The 17,063-nt window shown below is 45.6% G+C and overlaps 2 protein-coding genes across 2 annotated transcripts in view; one reads left to right on the forward strand and one right to left on the reverse strand.

Annotated features, from left to right (window-relative positions):
• Nucleotides 1-9,784, forward strand: part of KDM3A (lysine demethylase 3A) — a 29,146-nt gene extending 19,362 nt beyond the window's left edge. Inside the window, exons 14-25 of the mRNA XM_048941127.1 lie at nt 221-348; nt 2,400-2,586; nt 2,865-3,034; nt 3,839-4,075; nt 4,473-4,644; nt 5,541-5,631; nt 5,772-5,902; nt 6,504-6,623; nt 6,738-6,877; nt 8,058-8,234; nt 8,317-8,451; nt 8,906-9,784. Coding sequence (XP_048797084.1) covers nt 221-348; nt 2,400-2,586; nt 2,865-3,034; nt 3,839-4,075; nt 4,473-4,644; nt 5,541-5,631; nt 5,772-5,902; nt 6,504-6,623; nt 6,738-6,877; nt 8,058-8,234; nt 8,317-8,451; nt 8,906-8,986 — 1,769 coding nt within the window. The 3' untranslated portion in view covers nt 8,987-9,784. The remainder of the gene's footprint in view (nt 1-220; nt 349-2,399; nt 2,587-2,864; nt 3,035-3,838; nt 4,076-4,472; nt 4,645-5,540; nt 5,632-5,771; nt 5,903-6,503; nt 6,624-6,737; nt 6,878-8,057; nt 8,235-8,316; nt 8,452-8,905) is intronic.
• Nucleotides 9,785-12,089: 2,305 nt separating this feature from the next.
• Nucleotides 12,090-16,901, reverse strand: CHMP3 (charged multivesicular body protein 3). Its single transcript, XM_048941132.1, has 6 exons — nt 16,770-16,901; nt 16,356-16,416; nt 14,412-14,591; nt 13,509-13,630; nt 12,823-12,937; nt 12,090-12,631 (listed from the first exon to the last, which is right to left on the reverse strand). The coding sequence occupies exons 1-6, from the start codon at nt 16,812-16,814 to the stop codon at nt 12,498-12,500; spliced, it is 657 nt and encodes a 218-aa protein (XP_048797089.1). The 5' UTR covers nt 16,815-16,901; the 3' UTR covers nt 12,090-12,497.
• Between the last annotated feature and the right edge of the window lie 162 nt (nt 16,902-17,063).

The raw sequence follows: 17,063 nt of genomic DNA on the forward strand, positions 1-17,063 counted from the left end.
TTTAGTGGTATTGTCAACAGGTTTAAGTTCCTAAACTGGAACAGCCTGTGTGCCTGCTACTTGTTTCATTATCTTGACCTTCACAAAGCAGTAGCAAAATGTAGTGTTTAAAGGTGAACTGTTACTTTGCTGTTGTTTAGCTGAGTAGTATGCACAACTTCTTTAAAACTAGCCGAATGTTCTAATTAATTAAGCTCATTAATTACTCTTTTCCCTTCAGCACTCTATGATGTTGGTGATATTGTTCACTCCGTAAGAACAAAATGGGGAATAAAGGCAAACTGCCCCTGTGCAAATAAACAGTTCAAGGCCCTGTCAAAGCCCACTCTAAAGGAGGATTCAAAACAGGTATTGCTGCATTGCCTCTCACTGCTGTCTGTGTAGCTGAAATACCCACATGTTGGTCTCAATGTAGCCGTATTTGAAGCCAGTGGCAACTGACACAAGCACACCAGTCCTGACCACTGCTGGATTTTTGTTTGGTTCTCACTTTTGGGGGAAGTCTTACTTGGTTCTTTTGACATCTGGTAACTTGATGAGTAACCTATTGAAAAATGTTAAAATGTTAGTGAGTTTGGCTGTTTCTCTATTTCATCAGTCAAAACATAGGATTAGACTTCAAGTCCTCTCAGTCTTAACAACAGAGATGGGGTAATGGCTGGGAGTGCAGGCTAGCCCTTGTGTCCTGGAGGTGTAGCATGTATAGAATCATAGAAACACCAAGGTTGGAAAAGACCTTCAAGATCATCCAGTCCAACCGTTCACCTATTCCCAGTAGCTCCCACTAAACCATGTCCCTCAACACAACATCCAGCCTTTTATGTGCAGCACCTAAAAGAATGAGCAGGGTAGGAAAGTTCTGGAATGTATAAAAGAGCTGAATATGGATAAAGTGGCAAGGTCTGGAGCAGTATGGAGGAGCACTGCCTACTCTGCAGGAAAGTTCTTCTGGTAGGAAGTTTGTTGCTTATTTTATTAACAAGCAAAGAAACATCATAAAGTTTGGGTTTTCTTGGTGATTTTATTTCAATAAGTAATTCTAATTGCTATGAGAAAATGAAGAAGGCTTTCATTTTGTGAATGGCAGTATGTAATTAGATATATGTATTTTGGAAAGTAAAAAATACTGCAAGTTAATGGCCTAGTTTTGCAGCATTACAAAAATCAGTGTCTTTTACATATGCTTATTTATAAACTTATTTTGAGAATAAATACATTTTGAGTCCAAGAAGCAGGCTGAACTTGATTTTTGGCTGGTAATCCATGTAAGAGATGTGGAATATTGTGGATATTAAGAGCAAGGAAGGTGGTTATGTAGTTCAAGTTAGCATACGACTGACCTAACTTGGGTCTTAGTTTCTCAGAATGTCCTCTATACCTCTTTCTCTGTAAAATGAGAATTTTGTTTTATGCTGTGACACAGAGGGCATAACTTATTTAATGAAGTTTGAGACTTGTGTCGTGTTTGGGATTCTTACCAAGCATCAGTAGTCACTAAGATGTGAAATAAAGAATGAAGCAGTAATAAATGCATATAATGACTTCTTGTTTGGACAGTTTTGAGCAGGAAGGTGAAATATAGCCAGCCATGCAGAAATCCCAGGCCACAGAAGTCGTTTTGGTTAGCCTGGCAATGTAGCAGCTCCAAACGAGTAACTCAGCTGCCTAAGAGATTGCTGAGGGTTCTGTGCATGGCTGCTTCTGGCCACAGCTGCACTCGCATGCAGTTCTATTTTAGAGCTGGTAGATTTTTGCCACTTGAGGATAGAGATTTAGGTGCTCTATCTACATGTTTTAAACAAGCAAACTGAACCTCCAGCTTAGCCCTGGCAATTATGGTTTTAAACTGAGACAGGGGAAGTTTAGGTCAGATATTAGGAGGAAGTTTTTCACACAGAGGCTGGTGAGGCACTGGAACAGGTTGCCCAAGGAGGCTGTGGATGCCCCATCCCTGCAGGCATCCAAGGCCAGGCTGGATGTGGCTCTGGGCAGCCTGGTCTGCTGGTTGGTGACCCTGCACACAGCAGGGGGTTGGAACTGGATGATCGTTGTGGTCCTTTTCAACCCAGGCCATTCTATGATAATCTACTACTAGAACACCAAGAAGCAGCTACTAAAATTGTATTTGGTTTCTAAAGCGATCCCAGAAAATCATCTGGGAAACTCAGCTTTCTTTGCTTATCATGAAGAGAGATGGACTCCATAAGCTCTTGAAGTTGAGAAGTCGTGGTTTCTCCTGGATCTCTTTTCAGTACTAAGATGCAATGCTGACCTCTTGTGGAGATGAGGTTATTTAAAGGAGGGCAGCGCTTCCTTTATTCTATTTTGAAAGAACGTTGCTCGTTTTTCCTTCATTGGTGTGTTTATATTTAATCAGGATCTCACTTTGTGCTTTTCAGAACTTGGTACCTGGAGAGAGGACCAGCCTTCAGCAAAACAACTTAGTCCTGAGCCCACAGGTCCCTGCACACGATCCTCCTGTCAAACCAGCAGCTGGAAGTAAACAAACTGCTTCAGTAAACACTTCTCCTTCATTAAGTTGGCTGTCAAATATAACAAGTGGAAATGTGAATAAAGAAAACAAAGGTATGTATAGAACTGGTGAGAGGCAAACCCTTCTGTGGCTGTTTGTTAGAAAAACATGCCCAGGGCCCAGCAGTATCTTTGAGGATGACACAGTGCCTACTGGAATGGAGTTCAGTGAGTCTATTGCAGAGCATATGCATACTGCACATACGTATGCGTGTTCATATGTATATTTATGTGAGTATCTCATATGCTTTGGATTTGATTTGAAGGATGTTTCTTGTGGTTCAGATCACTCCTTGCTGTATTTCTTCAAATGTTTTTCTTCCTCATTGCAGAGAAACTTCTCGTACCCATTTCCAAGAATGAAAACAAACCTCTTCAGACACTCCCTACCTTAGCTAAGCCTGCTGCAGCCCTGCAGACATTCAACAGTGCAATACTAACACCTGTGAGCAACAACAACACGGGTTTCCTGCGGAATCTCCTGAATTCTTCTGGAGGAAAGGTATGTGACATCTCTGCACTGGCTTGTGTTGATACCAGGCTTAGACTGCTGTTCTGTGGCTGCAGTCACCACAGGCATTTGTCACAGTAGCCAATACTTTATTCTCCTTTGGAGGGAGAAAGGGTTTAATTCATTGTCTGTTGCAGTGCTTTTTAGAATAGTAATTCAGTAGTGCTTTCAGCCAGTCTTGCTTGAGTGAGGGGCTGGGAGGCAGGTGATGAAGCTGACAAATTTACTCAGCATAATGTCTGGCAGGTGCATTGATTTGCATCTCCTCTAATCTCTAAAAGAACCATCAAGGAGCTTACAGAGGGATCTGAAACCTCCTTCTGTGGAGGGTGGGTGACTGACTTGTGCCTGGCCTGCACACCAATTCACTTCAGTTGCAAGAGCAGGTTACAGCCCAGGAACAGGTACAGCCCCAAAGAAATGGGATAAAATACTGTCCTTGGGGTCCCTTGGTGAAACTGCATTTCTGTCCTTTGATATAAAGGAAGTCTTCCTTCGTGCAGCATTCAGTGCCTTTCTGCAGTGCTGCTGAAATCGGGGTGGAACTGCGTGCTGCCAGAACGCTGCAGATGTTATCAGAAATGACACTGACCTTTAATGGCACTGAATTTCTAGGCAGCAGCTGTTCTGCAGACCTCTGTTTCTCTGCACGATTGTGTGCTGACGTGAAAATGTTGGAAGTGGCAGATATATAAATTCATCAATATTAAATACATCATCTTTGGATTGCGGAGGACACTGACAGAAAAACACACCAACTTTTTTGTTCTTTCTCTTTCTTTTTTAATAAACCAGACAGACAATGGACTCAAGAGTACACCCAAAATCCTCGATGACATTTTTGCTTCCCTGGTGCAAAACAGAACTGTGACAGACATGCCTAAGAAGCCACAAGGACTGACTATAAAGCCTACAATAATGGGCTTTGACACGCCTCATTACTGGTTATGTGATAACCGCTTGCTGTGTCTTCAAGATCCCAACAATGAGAGTAATTGGAACGTCTTCAGAGAGTGCTGGAAGCAGGGACAGGTAGTGAACATCTCCTCTTGCCATTTTCTCATCGTGTGCTTTGATCTCTTACTTGAAAGGCAGGTGCAAACTTACTGCAACCATAAGCAACACTGAAACTCCGTGATATGTAATACCTGAACACTGAAATCCTTAGATAAAAAGATATATATTATTTAAAATCAGTTTCCAAACACAGTGCTGAACTTATAGCTCTCTATTAAAAAAAAATAAAATGCTGCTTTGGAGCTTGGAATAAGGAATGGACAAATGCATGGTGTGATTCCTGTGTGGCAGAGCGTTCATCCTTTAAAGTGGGATGTTTGCAGAGTGCCCATGTTTCAATGTTTGGTACGTTTCATGGGTGGTTAGAATTAGAAGTTTTTGATGATTCTTTGGGGTGTCTTTTTCCTTACAGCCTGTAATGGTGTCAGGAGTGCATCACAAATTAAATGCAGACCTCTGGAGACCCGAGTCCTTCAGGAAAGAGTTTGGCCAACAGGAAGTAGACCTGGTCAACTGCAGGACCAATGAAATCATCACTGGCGCTACTGTAGGAGATTTCTGGGATGGGTTTGAAGATATTTCAAGTAAGCAGTGTGAATTTCTTTACAGTGGGTAAAATATTAAGCAATGGTAATCTTACTCTAGCATGACATTGCCATCCTTGAGCAGCACAGAGCAGAATAAAAGATGTTCCAGGCTTTGTTCTCTGAAGACAGTGTCTGCCCTGTGTTCTCACCAGGTGTGCTCAAGGGATGGTGGAGTTAGAGGAAATGTTGTCAGCTGTGTTGAGGACCATCTCTGAGCAGCACGTTTGGCTGCTTTTTTTCTTTTGGGAAAGCATTCTGAACAAGTTGGGGATCTTAGCAAATTGGTTCACCTGTCAGCTTTAACCCACGCAGGTAAAACAAAAGGACCTGTGTGTGGTTGATACTCGGAAGGTAATTAGATCTTGCTGTTGAAACGTGTAGGTGTTCCTGAGGTTTGGGGAGGTGAGCATGAGGTTTGGCATTTTTGCTTCTAGAAACAAACTTTTTCCAGAATTAATGCTTGCCTGGCAGCTGGAGGTCCTGCCTCATCTGTGTGATGGAAACTTTGGGGATTTGGTACTTGAGGCAGGAGGACTGGGAGCTGGAAGGCTTGTTCGTGCCTCTCATTTGTGTTACTTGAGCTCAGTTTTACCATTAGCTGCCCTCAGATGCAGAACATTGTTCTGGTTGTCTGAGTTAAGCTGTGGGAAGTGCTTAGGGAGGGGAGCCACTGAAGTTCACACTGTACTTAATCCAAAAAGCTCTGCACTGTCACAGCACGCTTCTCAGGGCAGTAATACCTGACCGTGGTGTCAAGTGAACTGCGTGCCTTCGGTTCTGTGTGAACAATTGCAGGGTGAACGTGGCTGTAAAATAAGATTGGGATTTCATGATGAGTTGCAGTGTGAGTGGTGCAAGCTGTTATAATCTGACATGTTAATATCTGACAATAGGCCGCCTGAGAACAGAAGAAGGAGAGCCAATGGTGTTGAAGCTTAAAGATTGGCCTCCAGGAGAAGATTTCAGAGATATGATGCCTTCTCGGTATGAACTTGCCAAGAAACTGTTTGTGTGCTGTGCTTCCAAAGCAATAAAATGTAGAAATACGGTTACATTTTGACAGCTGCTTCATCAAAAGCTGTTGATCACGGGGCCTAACACTGAACTGTGCTGTATTTCTTTAGGTTTGATGATTTGATGAAAAATATTCCACTGCCAGAGTACACTAGGAGAGGTGGAAAGCTCAACCTTGCCTCTCGACTTCCCAACTATTTTGTACGACCAGACCTGGGCCCTAAGATGTACAACGCCTACGGTAAGGAATGTGTCAGACTATGGCTCTTTCTGCCCATGTATTTGAGTCACAGAATGGTTTGGCTTGGAAGAGACATCTGAGCTCATCTGGTTCCAACCCCCTGCCTCTGCCCCACTTCCCTCTAGATGAGGTTACTCACAACCCCATCCAGCCTGGCTTCTGGATCGAAGCTTGCTCTGAAAACAAAAAAATAGATTCTTCCTGTGATAAGTTGTCACTCAAAAGACACTTCAAACATTAAGCCTCATCGTGGCCAGTAAAGAGATCCTGACCTAAAAATGCTGTAGCAGCTGCTGAAGGAGAAACTGTTGCTGAGAATTCTTTATTCAAAACTGCTGCAGAAACCCTCTGCTAACAGTAGTGTGGTTTTCGTGTATCACACAGGCGGGCTGGAGGTGCAGGCTGATATTTGTTAGCTTGTGAACTTAACAGTTGGCAAAATACAAAGGTGATGCTGCAAAGTCCTAGGAAAAAAAAGAAACTGCTGCCTGGAGGAATTTGCTGATGAAAGTAAAAGCTGCCTGGGCTTTTTGGGTAGCTCTGCTTAGAGTAGCAGAAGATTTCTCTTTATCTCACTAATGTAGTGGGTGCTTTTTTTCAGGCTTAATAACACCAGAAGATAGAAAATATGGCACAACAAATCTCCACTTGGATGTGTCTGATGCAGCCAATGTTATGGTGTATGTGGGGATCCCCAAAGGTCAGGCTGATCAAGAAGAAGGTGAAGTTTTTTCTCTTGTTCTGGAGGAACTGTTTCCTTCCAAGAAAGCTGTGGTCCAGATGTGGTTGGTGGAAAGGTCTCTGTAGTGTAACTGCTTGTGTTTTCTCTTCACAGAAGTGCTGAAGACCATACAAGATGGAGATTCTGATGAGCTGACAATTAAGCGTTTCACTGAAAGCCGAGAAAAACCTGGAGCTCTGTGGCACATCTATGCTGCTAAGGATACAGAGAAGATCCGGGAGTTCCTCAAAAAGGTGGGCTGCTCCTTCTTAAAAACTGTTTTACTGCCCATGCAGACTTGTAAACACAAATCCTTGGGCTTCTTTTTTTAACCTTCCTGTTCCAGTTTCAACACAAACACAGTTTAGACCCTTAAACATGTGCATGAGGTGGTCTTTGGAAATGTTGGTCACATCATTTATGAAGTCTCCCTTCTTTCATGTTCTTACACTGTGTTTTTCTTTCCATAGCTTTCAGGTTTAGATTGAGGGAGAAATTAAGGTTTTTCATGTGGCTTCCATGGGAGGGAAAGGGTCTGAGGAAGGAAAGAGGTGATACTGCATCAAAAAGGGCTCCTTTCACTATTTACCACAGGTGGTCAAGAGTTCCTGGTAGTTCCAGAAATGGGACTTTTTTTCACTAAAAGTAAAAATGTCAATGTTTAAAAGAATAAATGGAATGGTCTGAACAGCTGTTGGCCTGAGCACTGTCTTAGACAACAGCTTGGAGGAGCTACAGCTAATTTGGTTAAGATTTTGTTTTTTGTTAATACTGTATCTGATAAAACTTGCTAGTGAATTTTTATAAGCAGCTGTGATTTGATTCTTAGTCTCTTGTAGCATACTTCCCTGCAGGCCTGAGACTTCCTGCAGCTTCTCTCAGGATAGAACCAAGGCGTTCATCTCCTTTTAAATGAACTCCTAAGATTCAAACATCTGGTCCCCACATCCTCCTGCCCCTCCGTTTTCCTGAATGAAGTCCTCATGCCTCCCTGACTGGTAACTTCTGGAACTCTTGTTAGCAGGCTCTGTTTTGGTCAGCAAGCACAGTGCGTAGTGCAGGCCTCAGGGCAGGCACCTGCTGCTTTTGGCACTCAGTCTTGTCCAGTTACGTGCTAGAGTAGTGTAAGAGAAATGCTCTCACGTATGAGAAGTTCCTGTTGTGAGTATGGGTCACTTTGACCCCGTTTCTTCTTTCCTGTGTACACTGGAATGATTTTAATGTACCACATCCACCTTTGCAGCATGTTTGTGAAGCAGGTGGAAATGAAGTGATGTAGCCTTGACAAACAAGAACTGAGTAAAGAATCCAAATCTTGCGTATAACTCTTGTATCTGATCACGTGGTGCAAGCTGCTCGGTGTGGAATGCGTGCACATCTTGGTCATCCTGCAGGACTGGTGTGTTGTAACAAGCCTCTTTCCCTACTTTTCAGGTTGCTGAAGAACAAGGTCAAGAAAATCCTGTAGATCACGATCCCATTCATGATCAAAGTTGGTACTTGGATCGATCTCTAAGAAAACGCCTTCACCAGGAGTATGGAGTTCAAGGCTGGGCTATTGTACAGTTTCTAGGAGATGTAGTTTTCATTCCAGCAGGAGCTCCGCACCAGGCAAGGACCAGTGGCACTGTTTGCAGCCCGACCACTTGGGCAGACTTTGCATACGTGGCTAATGCTTGTTTGTTCTCTCCAGGTTCATAATTTGTACAGTTGTATTAAAGTTGCAGAAGACTTTGTATCCCCAGAGCACGTCAAGCATTGCTTCTGGCTCACTCAGGAATTTAGGTATCTGTCACATACGCATACAAACCATGAAGATAAATTGCAGGTATGTTTCCTGTGCTCAAGGAGAGCCTCGTCCCTTTTCTCCCTTTAAAAAACAAAAACCCTCACCAAATCCCTGCAGATTGAGCCATCCATACAACCTTTCCAGTCCAGATTGGGTTGCACTGGACCTTGGAAAAATTGTTTTTAATGTTACACGTGTTGAGTGCTTTAGAGGAGGCCTTCTGACAGCGCTCTGAAGCATTACCTCCTGTTTGTGCTGTTCTTCCTCTGGTTGAACCCACAGTAATGTGAGGCTGCTGCATTTCAGCTAATTGCCGTTAGCACTGCGCCTCGCTTTCACAGCTCAGTGATGTAAGTGGGGCTCTGGCAGAGAAGCACCTCTGTGCTCGTGGGTGCAGAGAAGGTGGGAATCTGCAGCTGTGTGTCAGGGCCTTCTGATCTGCCCTACCCACGCTGCTTGGCTGTCAAACTGAACGCCTTCTTTTCCTCCCTAGGTGAAGAATGTCATATACCACGCTGTTAAAGATGCAGTTGGGATATTGAGAGCGAACGAATCCAGCCTTAGCAGATCTTAAAGTAGAAAGCCTTAACACACACTATGAAAACAGAAGCGCTGGCAGCTGTTTTAACTACTCAGTCAGGACCTCTGTGGACTTTGAGATTATATGAATGTTACCTCATCTTCCTTTCAGCAGTACCAGAGGATTGTGGTACTATGTTCTGTGTATTCTTCCAATGTTTACAAACCTGATATGTATATGTAGTAATATGTATGGACTGTGGCATACTGTGAATGCTCAGTTGCAATAGAACTTTATATGGAGTTGCTCTCCAAACTGTACAAAATACCTCCTATAGAACTGTCGGGAATTATTCCAAACTACTCATTTGAAAACTATTATCTGAGACATTGTAAAGCTCCATTTTTAAAGCTTATTTCAGGGTGGGAGGAAATACGGAGTCACCCAACTAATAACCAATTTATGTTAACTAAGAATGCGGTTCTGTAACTTCACATTAACATAGAACTAGCATTTAAAGTAGCTTTAAGCTATTGTATAGTAACATAGAGATGGAGATTAACCATCTTTAGGTAAATGTATTTAAATTTCTAAACGTTAAAAGAAACTTTTAATCAAATGTCTTCTGTTTGAAACTGATCTTTAATTTGAACTTACGTTTGATTCTCTGGTTTTTAACACTGAATGGTCTACATAAAATTCTTCTATTTCAGATACTGTTCCTTGCCCAGCTTCTTCAGTTGACTCTTTAAAAAGCAATGAGTTTGATGCAGTGCTTTGAAATGCAAAAGTAAATTGTGTATCATATTGTTCATAGACTTTTTTTAAAGTATCTGAAAGCTCTGTATTTAATTCAGTGATCTGTTTGTAGCCTTTTTTGGATACCACAATGTGGCTTAAGTTGATTATTGCTTCTCAGCTGCTACTGTGGTCTGCATTGAATGAGTTCTGCAGCTTCCGTCTTAAAAAGCACACTGCTCTAAAATTGCTTAGATTGAAGACATCACAAACTGTAAAAACAAGCAGAGGAGAAACGCATCTGTCATCTACCAAGATAAGCTAAAATAAACTCAGCTTTTCTATTCCAGCACTGAAACACAAAGGACAGCAGTTGGGCTGAGCCAGGTCCAGGGCAGCTTTGTGAGCCAGAAGTCGTTGTGAACTCAATGTCAACTCCTCTGGGAGCGGCCATGAGGCACAGGGGTCAGTGCAGGCACTGTCACGTAGCTCAGTGTGCACAGATGTTCCCATTCACTGAACTCCTGCTGCTGCCTTGATGTCTGCTGAACACCTCTATGTTCAGTGAGAACTTCCCTCCATCTTTACTTGCTGAGGTCTCTAGCTGGCAGAAAACACCTGAGCTAGAGCAGCCTCTGCTCTGTCTGCCTCCTGCAGCGAGAAACACCATGTTCACTTGTCACTGTGTTTGAAGCAATGAAGAACCCTTCAAGCCAAGGCTGTGTTTCAGATGAGTATTCGTTCTTGCAATAGCAAGTTTCAAGTAAATGAAATAAAGCAGCTTAATTGCCTTTCTTGGATCTGGGTGGAAGATGTGTGGGGAGCTGGCGTGCAGTATCCTAGCACCCAGGGAGTGTAATGAGTCACACTGATTTTACACACAGACATGTGCACGTACAGCTGAGACCCATTTGTTAAAGATAGATTTTGGATTTCCTTACTACTGCTGTTACATAATCTTGTCTTACCCCACCTATCAGCTACTGCCAGTCACTGACTTTCCAGGTGTTTTTCCTTTCTGAGCTGTGAAGATGATAAGAAACAAATTGCCCTCAGTCAGTTCTTGTTTGCTTTGCAGCAGAAAGGGAGCACTTGAGTTTCATTGCTCAAAGCTGGGCCCCAACCAGAAGCATTGGGGCTGCTGTGGGCTGTGCCTCTGTTTGCCTCCAGCATGAAAGCGATCAGCACTTGGCTCCTCCTTGCTTTGTCAGCTGGGACTGGAAGCTGTTGGGCAGCTCCCAGCTCTGAGTGCCTTCTCTGAACACAGCCTTAACTTTCTTCAGTAAGTCTGCCTTAAAATTAGAGACTGCTTACTTTGCCTGTGAGGCTCCGTGCTCCTGACCTGTTGGAACAGAGGCAGCATGGCAGTGCGTGCTGCCTCTGCTGCATCGAGATGAGTTTTGCCTGAAGTTTCCCTTTGGGAGGAGGCATCCTGTGCTGGGGATTCAAACTCCAACAATGTGCCTCTTAAACAGCAGCTAACTTCACAACCACGGAAGTACCTGGTAGGTTGTGATGATGTTCAGACAGCTGCAGGTGACTTCACCTTTCAGTGTTAAGATGCCACGTATGGAATGGAGTTCTGAGCATTTGTCAGTACTCTTTACAACAAAATTAATGAAAACTGAAGATGGAGGGGCTTCTTCTCGAGCTCGGGGGGGCTTTATTGGAATGTCTTTTTATGAAATTTCAGAGCAAGGAATTGAGGTGGCACAAATGGCAATAGCAGGTTCAAATAAAATTGTTCTCTGTGAGCAGGCGCTCCTTCAGCCTGCAGCAAGAACTGTTACAGCAGTGCAGCCACCTTCCTCACAGTATCTTCAAGCTGCTCTAAGGAACTTTGGATCCACCCCCCCCACCACAACGAGATGAATTCCAGCAGCCATCCTTGTTTATATTGTGACTGCAGTGACTGCACCAGTGTCAGATGAAGCTCACAGCTGCTGGCCTGTAACACTGCTGTACTCTGTTACTGGGTTTGGATGAGCAGAGTGGGTAACAGATGCTGCTGCTCAGCAGTGTTGGGCCACAACTGCTCTCCCTGGGGGCTCTGTGGGTACCAGGTTTCATTTCATAGATCTTCAGTTAGTTGTGTTTTTCAGTATTTGGACAGGATCTGTTGTGATCTGCACCCAGCCACAGGCAGAAGAGCTGCCACTATGCTAAGTGCAGTGCGGGTGCCACAGCTTGCCTTTCATTTCTGCCACCTCCTTTCTCATCATTTTCATGCTGTTTATGCTTACTTGTTCAAGCTGTTGCTTCTTCCCATGCCTACCTCCTCTTCTGGCTCTGTCCAGGCTTTCCTTTTATTTAACAGCTGCTCCTGCATGAAAGCTTTTCTTTAGCTTTGTAAACCCAAAAGGGAGCTGCGAAAGGCGAAAAATCTGGAGAGGTGCAAATGAGCAGCTGTGTCCATGCATCACTTTAAGAGCAGCTTTAATAAAATCTGGAGTCAGTCAGTCAGTCAGTCAAAGACCTCACACCACAGAAGGTTTTGGTAGCTGATTAAGCCAAAGTGCTGTTTAGCTTCAAGGAGCATCCTTCCCTAAGAATGCACTTCAAGACCTGATATCTGAAAACACATCACTTTACAGACCTTTGCCCTTTCACCATCATCTCCCACCTGAGACAGGCTGAAAGAAAAGGGGAAAATAATCTCTTGAGACTGCAGCCCCCAAGAAGAAGTGTATATTACAGTAGTTTCTTGGAGAATACAGGACTCAGGCAGAAAAAAATATATTACATAAAATATTTGCACATGTTAAGTGTTGCATTTTGAAGATAGAACATCCCATAGTGGAACAAAGGCAAACTGTACATTTCCTCCTTAGCTACGCAGCGTAGCCAATCGTGACTGCATTGCTTCAATGTCTTCCTCCTCGTCAACAGCAGCAGCTGCTCCCATGGGTTCTGGCTCTGGCAGAGCATCTGTGACTTTACTAGGTGCTTTACCCAAGGCTCCTGTGAACAACATAAAGAGAGCCCTTAGTGAGCATTAAGTTGTAATTTAATATCAGCAGCTCTTAGGTACGGGTGTCTCAATAATTCTGCCAGCCACTGTGAAGTAACACCCAACAGCTGTCTGACTGTACAGGCCCCCATGGCTGGGGCAGTTGGATTCATTGGGCTCCTGGTGGCCCACAGAGACTCACCAGCTGTAATTTCAAACAGAATTTTGTCAATTTCCATCTCTGCTTCCTCCTCCATTTCATCCTCATCCTCCATACTTTCGAAGGTGTCCTCCAGCATCTCCTCTATGATACCAGCCTAACAGGAACAAGAAGACAGCAAGTGATGCCCTTGGAAACTGGAGAGCAGTCATTTCCCAGTCTGAGTTTCCCAGTCTGATGCCCATCCAGGACATCCAATCACTGCTCAAGCTTTTCTGAATAAGACTGGCTGTACTCAGATGTACATTCTGAGTCTGTATCTGCACAACTGGTGCACAGGAACAGCAGTAAGGAACGAGGATTAAAGATGCATGTTCTCACATTCACACCCTGCAGCTGTTGTTCACTTCTGTTGTACGCTGAAAGTTGAAAAATGCTACAGCATCTCCAACCCAGCTTAATGCAAGTTTGCATCACAAAGGCATCTGTACTTCACGTGCTTCAGTCATAAAGCCTAAACTACATGACAGGCTGTAAAATTTGTGTCTGACATCAGCTTCCCTTCTTTCCCATCTGCATGTAAAAATACTTCCCTACAGGGCCTGGCACCACATGGCCAAAGCCTTCTGGTGTATAATGGTAAAATGGTTCAGAAGTTGCACAGTGCTTCAGCTCACTGGACAACCACCCCCTGCTCACCCACACCTGATCCGTGTTACAGATCTTACCTTCATCATCTCTTTGGACAATTCTCTCATGGTCGCCTGGATTTCAGGGATTTTCACTAAACTCTGCATAGCTTTCATGACTTCTGTGCTCTTCTGCAATGAACCTGCTACTCTGAGGACAGCTGTGAAGGAGAGGCATAGAATAACTTGAATGATCCCTGTGTCACCGAAAGGAAGGAAATTATATCCTCCCTGTGCAGATAAAAACTTGCATTTAGGCAATTTAAAAGAAACGTACAGCCTGCAACACAAACCCCAGACTGAATTCTACATTCATTCTCATTGCTTGGTCAGCACGTCAGAACATTCATAGTACAGTGAAGATGCCAGCAGCAGGAACACGGAGGCTGCTCTGCATCTTTCCTTTTAGAGGAAATCCCAATCTGCAGGATTGGCCCCAGCCTCTCTGCTGACTGAGCTACGTGGGGAGTCACGTCTGACTTCTGAAATGCTAAGTTTCAGTAGCTTACTAACCTGGAGTTTGGGGACTTGCCTCCTTGTTGCCAGTTCACTGCAATGTCACATCACACAGATGCAATCTACTCGTGGATCTCAGTCCTCATCAACCCCAGAGAGGAGGATTAGGCCCGAGTGCTGCTGATGTTCACTCAAAGCTGTGTGTTTATGCTGTGCTGGTACATGGCACTGATGGGAGCTAAGCACCCATCATGGCTGGATGTGGGGACTCAGAACTGCAGCAGCCAGATCCCTCAGGACCAGGTACAGGAAGAATTTCTCCAGGTCCTGAAAGCCCCCCAGAATCAGCTCCCTTTAATAAGAGGAGCCTGCTTCTAAATTCCATCTCACTTAACTCATCTTACAGATGACCTTCTGAAAATGGAAATTTAGCCCTTGTCTCTGGAGCTGGGGGGAGTCATTGCACCGGGGCTTCGAAGTTCTTACCAAGCTGGTTCTTCATCCCCATGAGAACAGAGTTCATGTGAGCTTTGGAGGCATAGAGTTTGCTTACAGCCTTCCTAGAGCGGATCAGTTCCTTGGCCAGGATCACACACACATCCTTCTGCCCCTTTTTGGCAGCATCCTTTATCGACCGTTTCACCTTTTCCTCTTCTCTCTGAATATCTGAAGTACAGAAGAAGATGCACAGCCAATAGTTACAGACTGCTATGGACTTGGAAGAAAAAAACCAGTCATTTGCTGGCGTGTATTTTCAAAGAAAATAATTGTTCAGGTTCTGGGAAGGCAAACCAAAGAGAGCAAATAGCAGAGTAATAACACACAGCTCTCTGCTTTTCAAGACATCTCCAGAAGCGTCATGAATGTAAGAGCAAAATAACCATTAAGAAAAGGAAGGAACTCCCATTTCTGTGTGCTCTTTAGGACACTGCGTATCCCCAGAGCTTCTACATGGGAAGTGCCACACTGCACCAAGGCCATTTGTTAAGTCAGTCTGGGGGAAGTTCTGGATAAGTGAAATTCATCCTACCAGATGGGACACGGGTACATTAGATCTCTGCAGAACACTTCAGGTTACGTAGAACATTTTACTTGTAGAACTTCAGAATGATGACATTTCTGTAGGACAGACCAACTCAGCCCCAGGACCACGTTATTTCTCCATTCCAGATGCAATAACTACCCTGGTTTATTCGATTTCAGCCCCTTCCCCTGCCATGAGAAGAGAAGGTTCCAGGGAGACCTCATTGTGGCCTTCAAGTACTTGAAGGGAGCATCTAGATAAGCTGCATCACTGGGCTGAGGTGAATGGGATGAAGTTCAACAAGGCCAAGTGTCGGGTCCTGCACTTTGGCCGCAACAACTCCATGCAGCATTATAGGACTGGGGATGAGTGACTGGATGAGTGTGAAGAGGAAAGGGACCTGGGGGTATTGATTGACGCTCGGCTGAACATGAGCAGACAATGTGCCCAGGTGGCCAAGAGGGCCAACGGCATCCTGGCCTGCATTAGAAATAGTGTGGCCAGCAGGAGCAGGGAGGTGATCATCCCCCTGTACTCAGCACTGGTGAGGCCGCACCTCGAGTACTGTGTTCAGTTTTGGGCCCCTCACTACAAGAAAGACATTGAGGCCCTGGAGAGCATCCAGAGAAGGACAACAAAACTGGTGAGGGGTCTGGAGCACAAGTCTTAGGAGGAGCGGCTGAGGGAGCTGGGATTGTTCAGTCTGGAGGAGACCTCATTGCACTCTATAACTTCCTGAACAGAGTTCATGGTGAAGAGGGGTATGGCCTCTTCTCCCAGGCAATGAGCAGGACCCAGGGAAATGGCCACAAGTTGTACCAGGTTTAGTTTGGACATGAGGAAAAACTTTTTCTCTCAGAGAGTGGTCAGCCATCCCAGAGAGCCTAGGATGGGTGCCCAGGGAGGTGGTGGAGTCGCCATCCCTGACTGTGTTCAAGAGGCGTCTGGATGAGGAGCTGCAAGATATGGTTTAGTGCTTGTGGTAGCAGTGGCAATGAGAAGACGGTTGGACTAGATGATCTTATAGGTAATTTCCAACCTTGTGATTCTATGATTCTATGTAAACAGGAGGGGAACGGCTGTTTATGAGGGAGGATAGTGATAGAACAAGGGGGAATGGTTTTAAACTGAGGCAGGGAAGGTTTAGGTCAGATATTAGGAGGAAGTTTTTCACACAGAGGGTGGTGACGCACTGGAACAGGTTGCCCAAGGAGGCTGTGGATGCCCCATCCCTGCAGGCATTCAAGGCCAGGCTGGATGTGGCTCTGGGCAGCCTGGTCTGCTGGTTGGTGACCCTGCACATAGCAGGGGGTTGGAACTGGATGAGCATTGTGGTCCTTTTCAACCCAGGCCATTCTATGACAAGGAAGGCAGGGACACACAAAAGAAAAGCCAGAAGGACGCACCTCTGATCTGTCTGTCAATGACTCTCATTTCTTTCCTTATCTTCAGGGACCATTCGTTCACCTCAAAATGAGAAAGCGCGAGAGTTAGCTGGACTCCAGCTGTAAAGGGACGCACTCTTGCACGCTTCCCCCCAACGCAACCACTCGCACCAAACCGCAGCGCCCATCGCAGCCATCGCCGCTGACCGCAGCCCCTCACACGGCGCTCGGTGCCTCACACTCCGCTCCGGTTCCACACAGCAGCACGACGGGACACAAGCGCTCAGGAAGCGGCCGCTGCCCGCGAGGCCGAGGAATCGAGTCGCAGCCCTGGGGCTCGGCGCCGGACCCCCCGCTGCCACGGCAACGGCCCGCGCCGCCTCCCGGTCCCGCACCCCTACTCCCGCCGCCCGAAGCGGTCCCGCCGGCGCTCACCAGCTCCTTGGGCGGTTTCTCGGGGGTCTTGCCGAAGAGTCCCATGGCGGAACCGGCCCGCCCGGCGCCGCCTTTCCCGCCCCGCCCGCTGACGGGGCCTTGCGGCGCACGGCCCTCTGCGCATGCGCCGATGGCCGCCGCCCGGCCTCGTTGCGCATGCGCGCGCCTCCGCCCTGCGCGCCGCCGTGCGGGAGGGGCGTAATCCCATTGGCCACGCCCCCTTACCGCGTCAGCCCCGCCCCCCCGTGCCGCTCCTGTGGCACCAGAGTAAGCGCGGCGTTTAAAGGTTGCAGA

Source organism: Lagopus muta, chromosome 4 (assembly GCF_023343835.1).
Source record: "Lagopus muta isolate bLagMut1 chromosome 4, bLagMut1 primary, whole genome shotgun sequence".
Taxonomy (NCBI): domain Eukaryota; kingdom Metazoa; phylum Chordata; class Aves; order Galliformes; family Phasianidae; genus Lagopus; species Lagopus muta.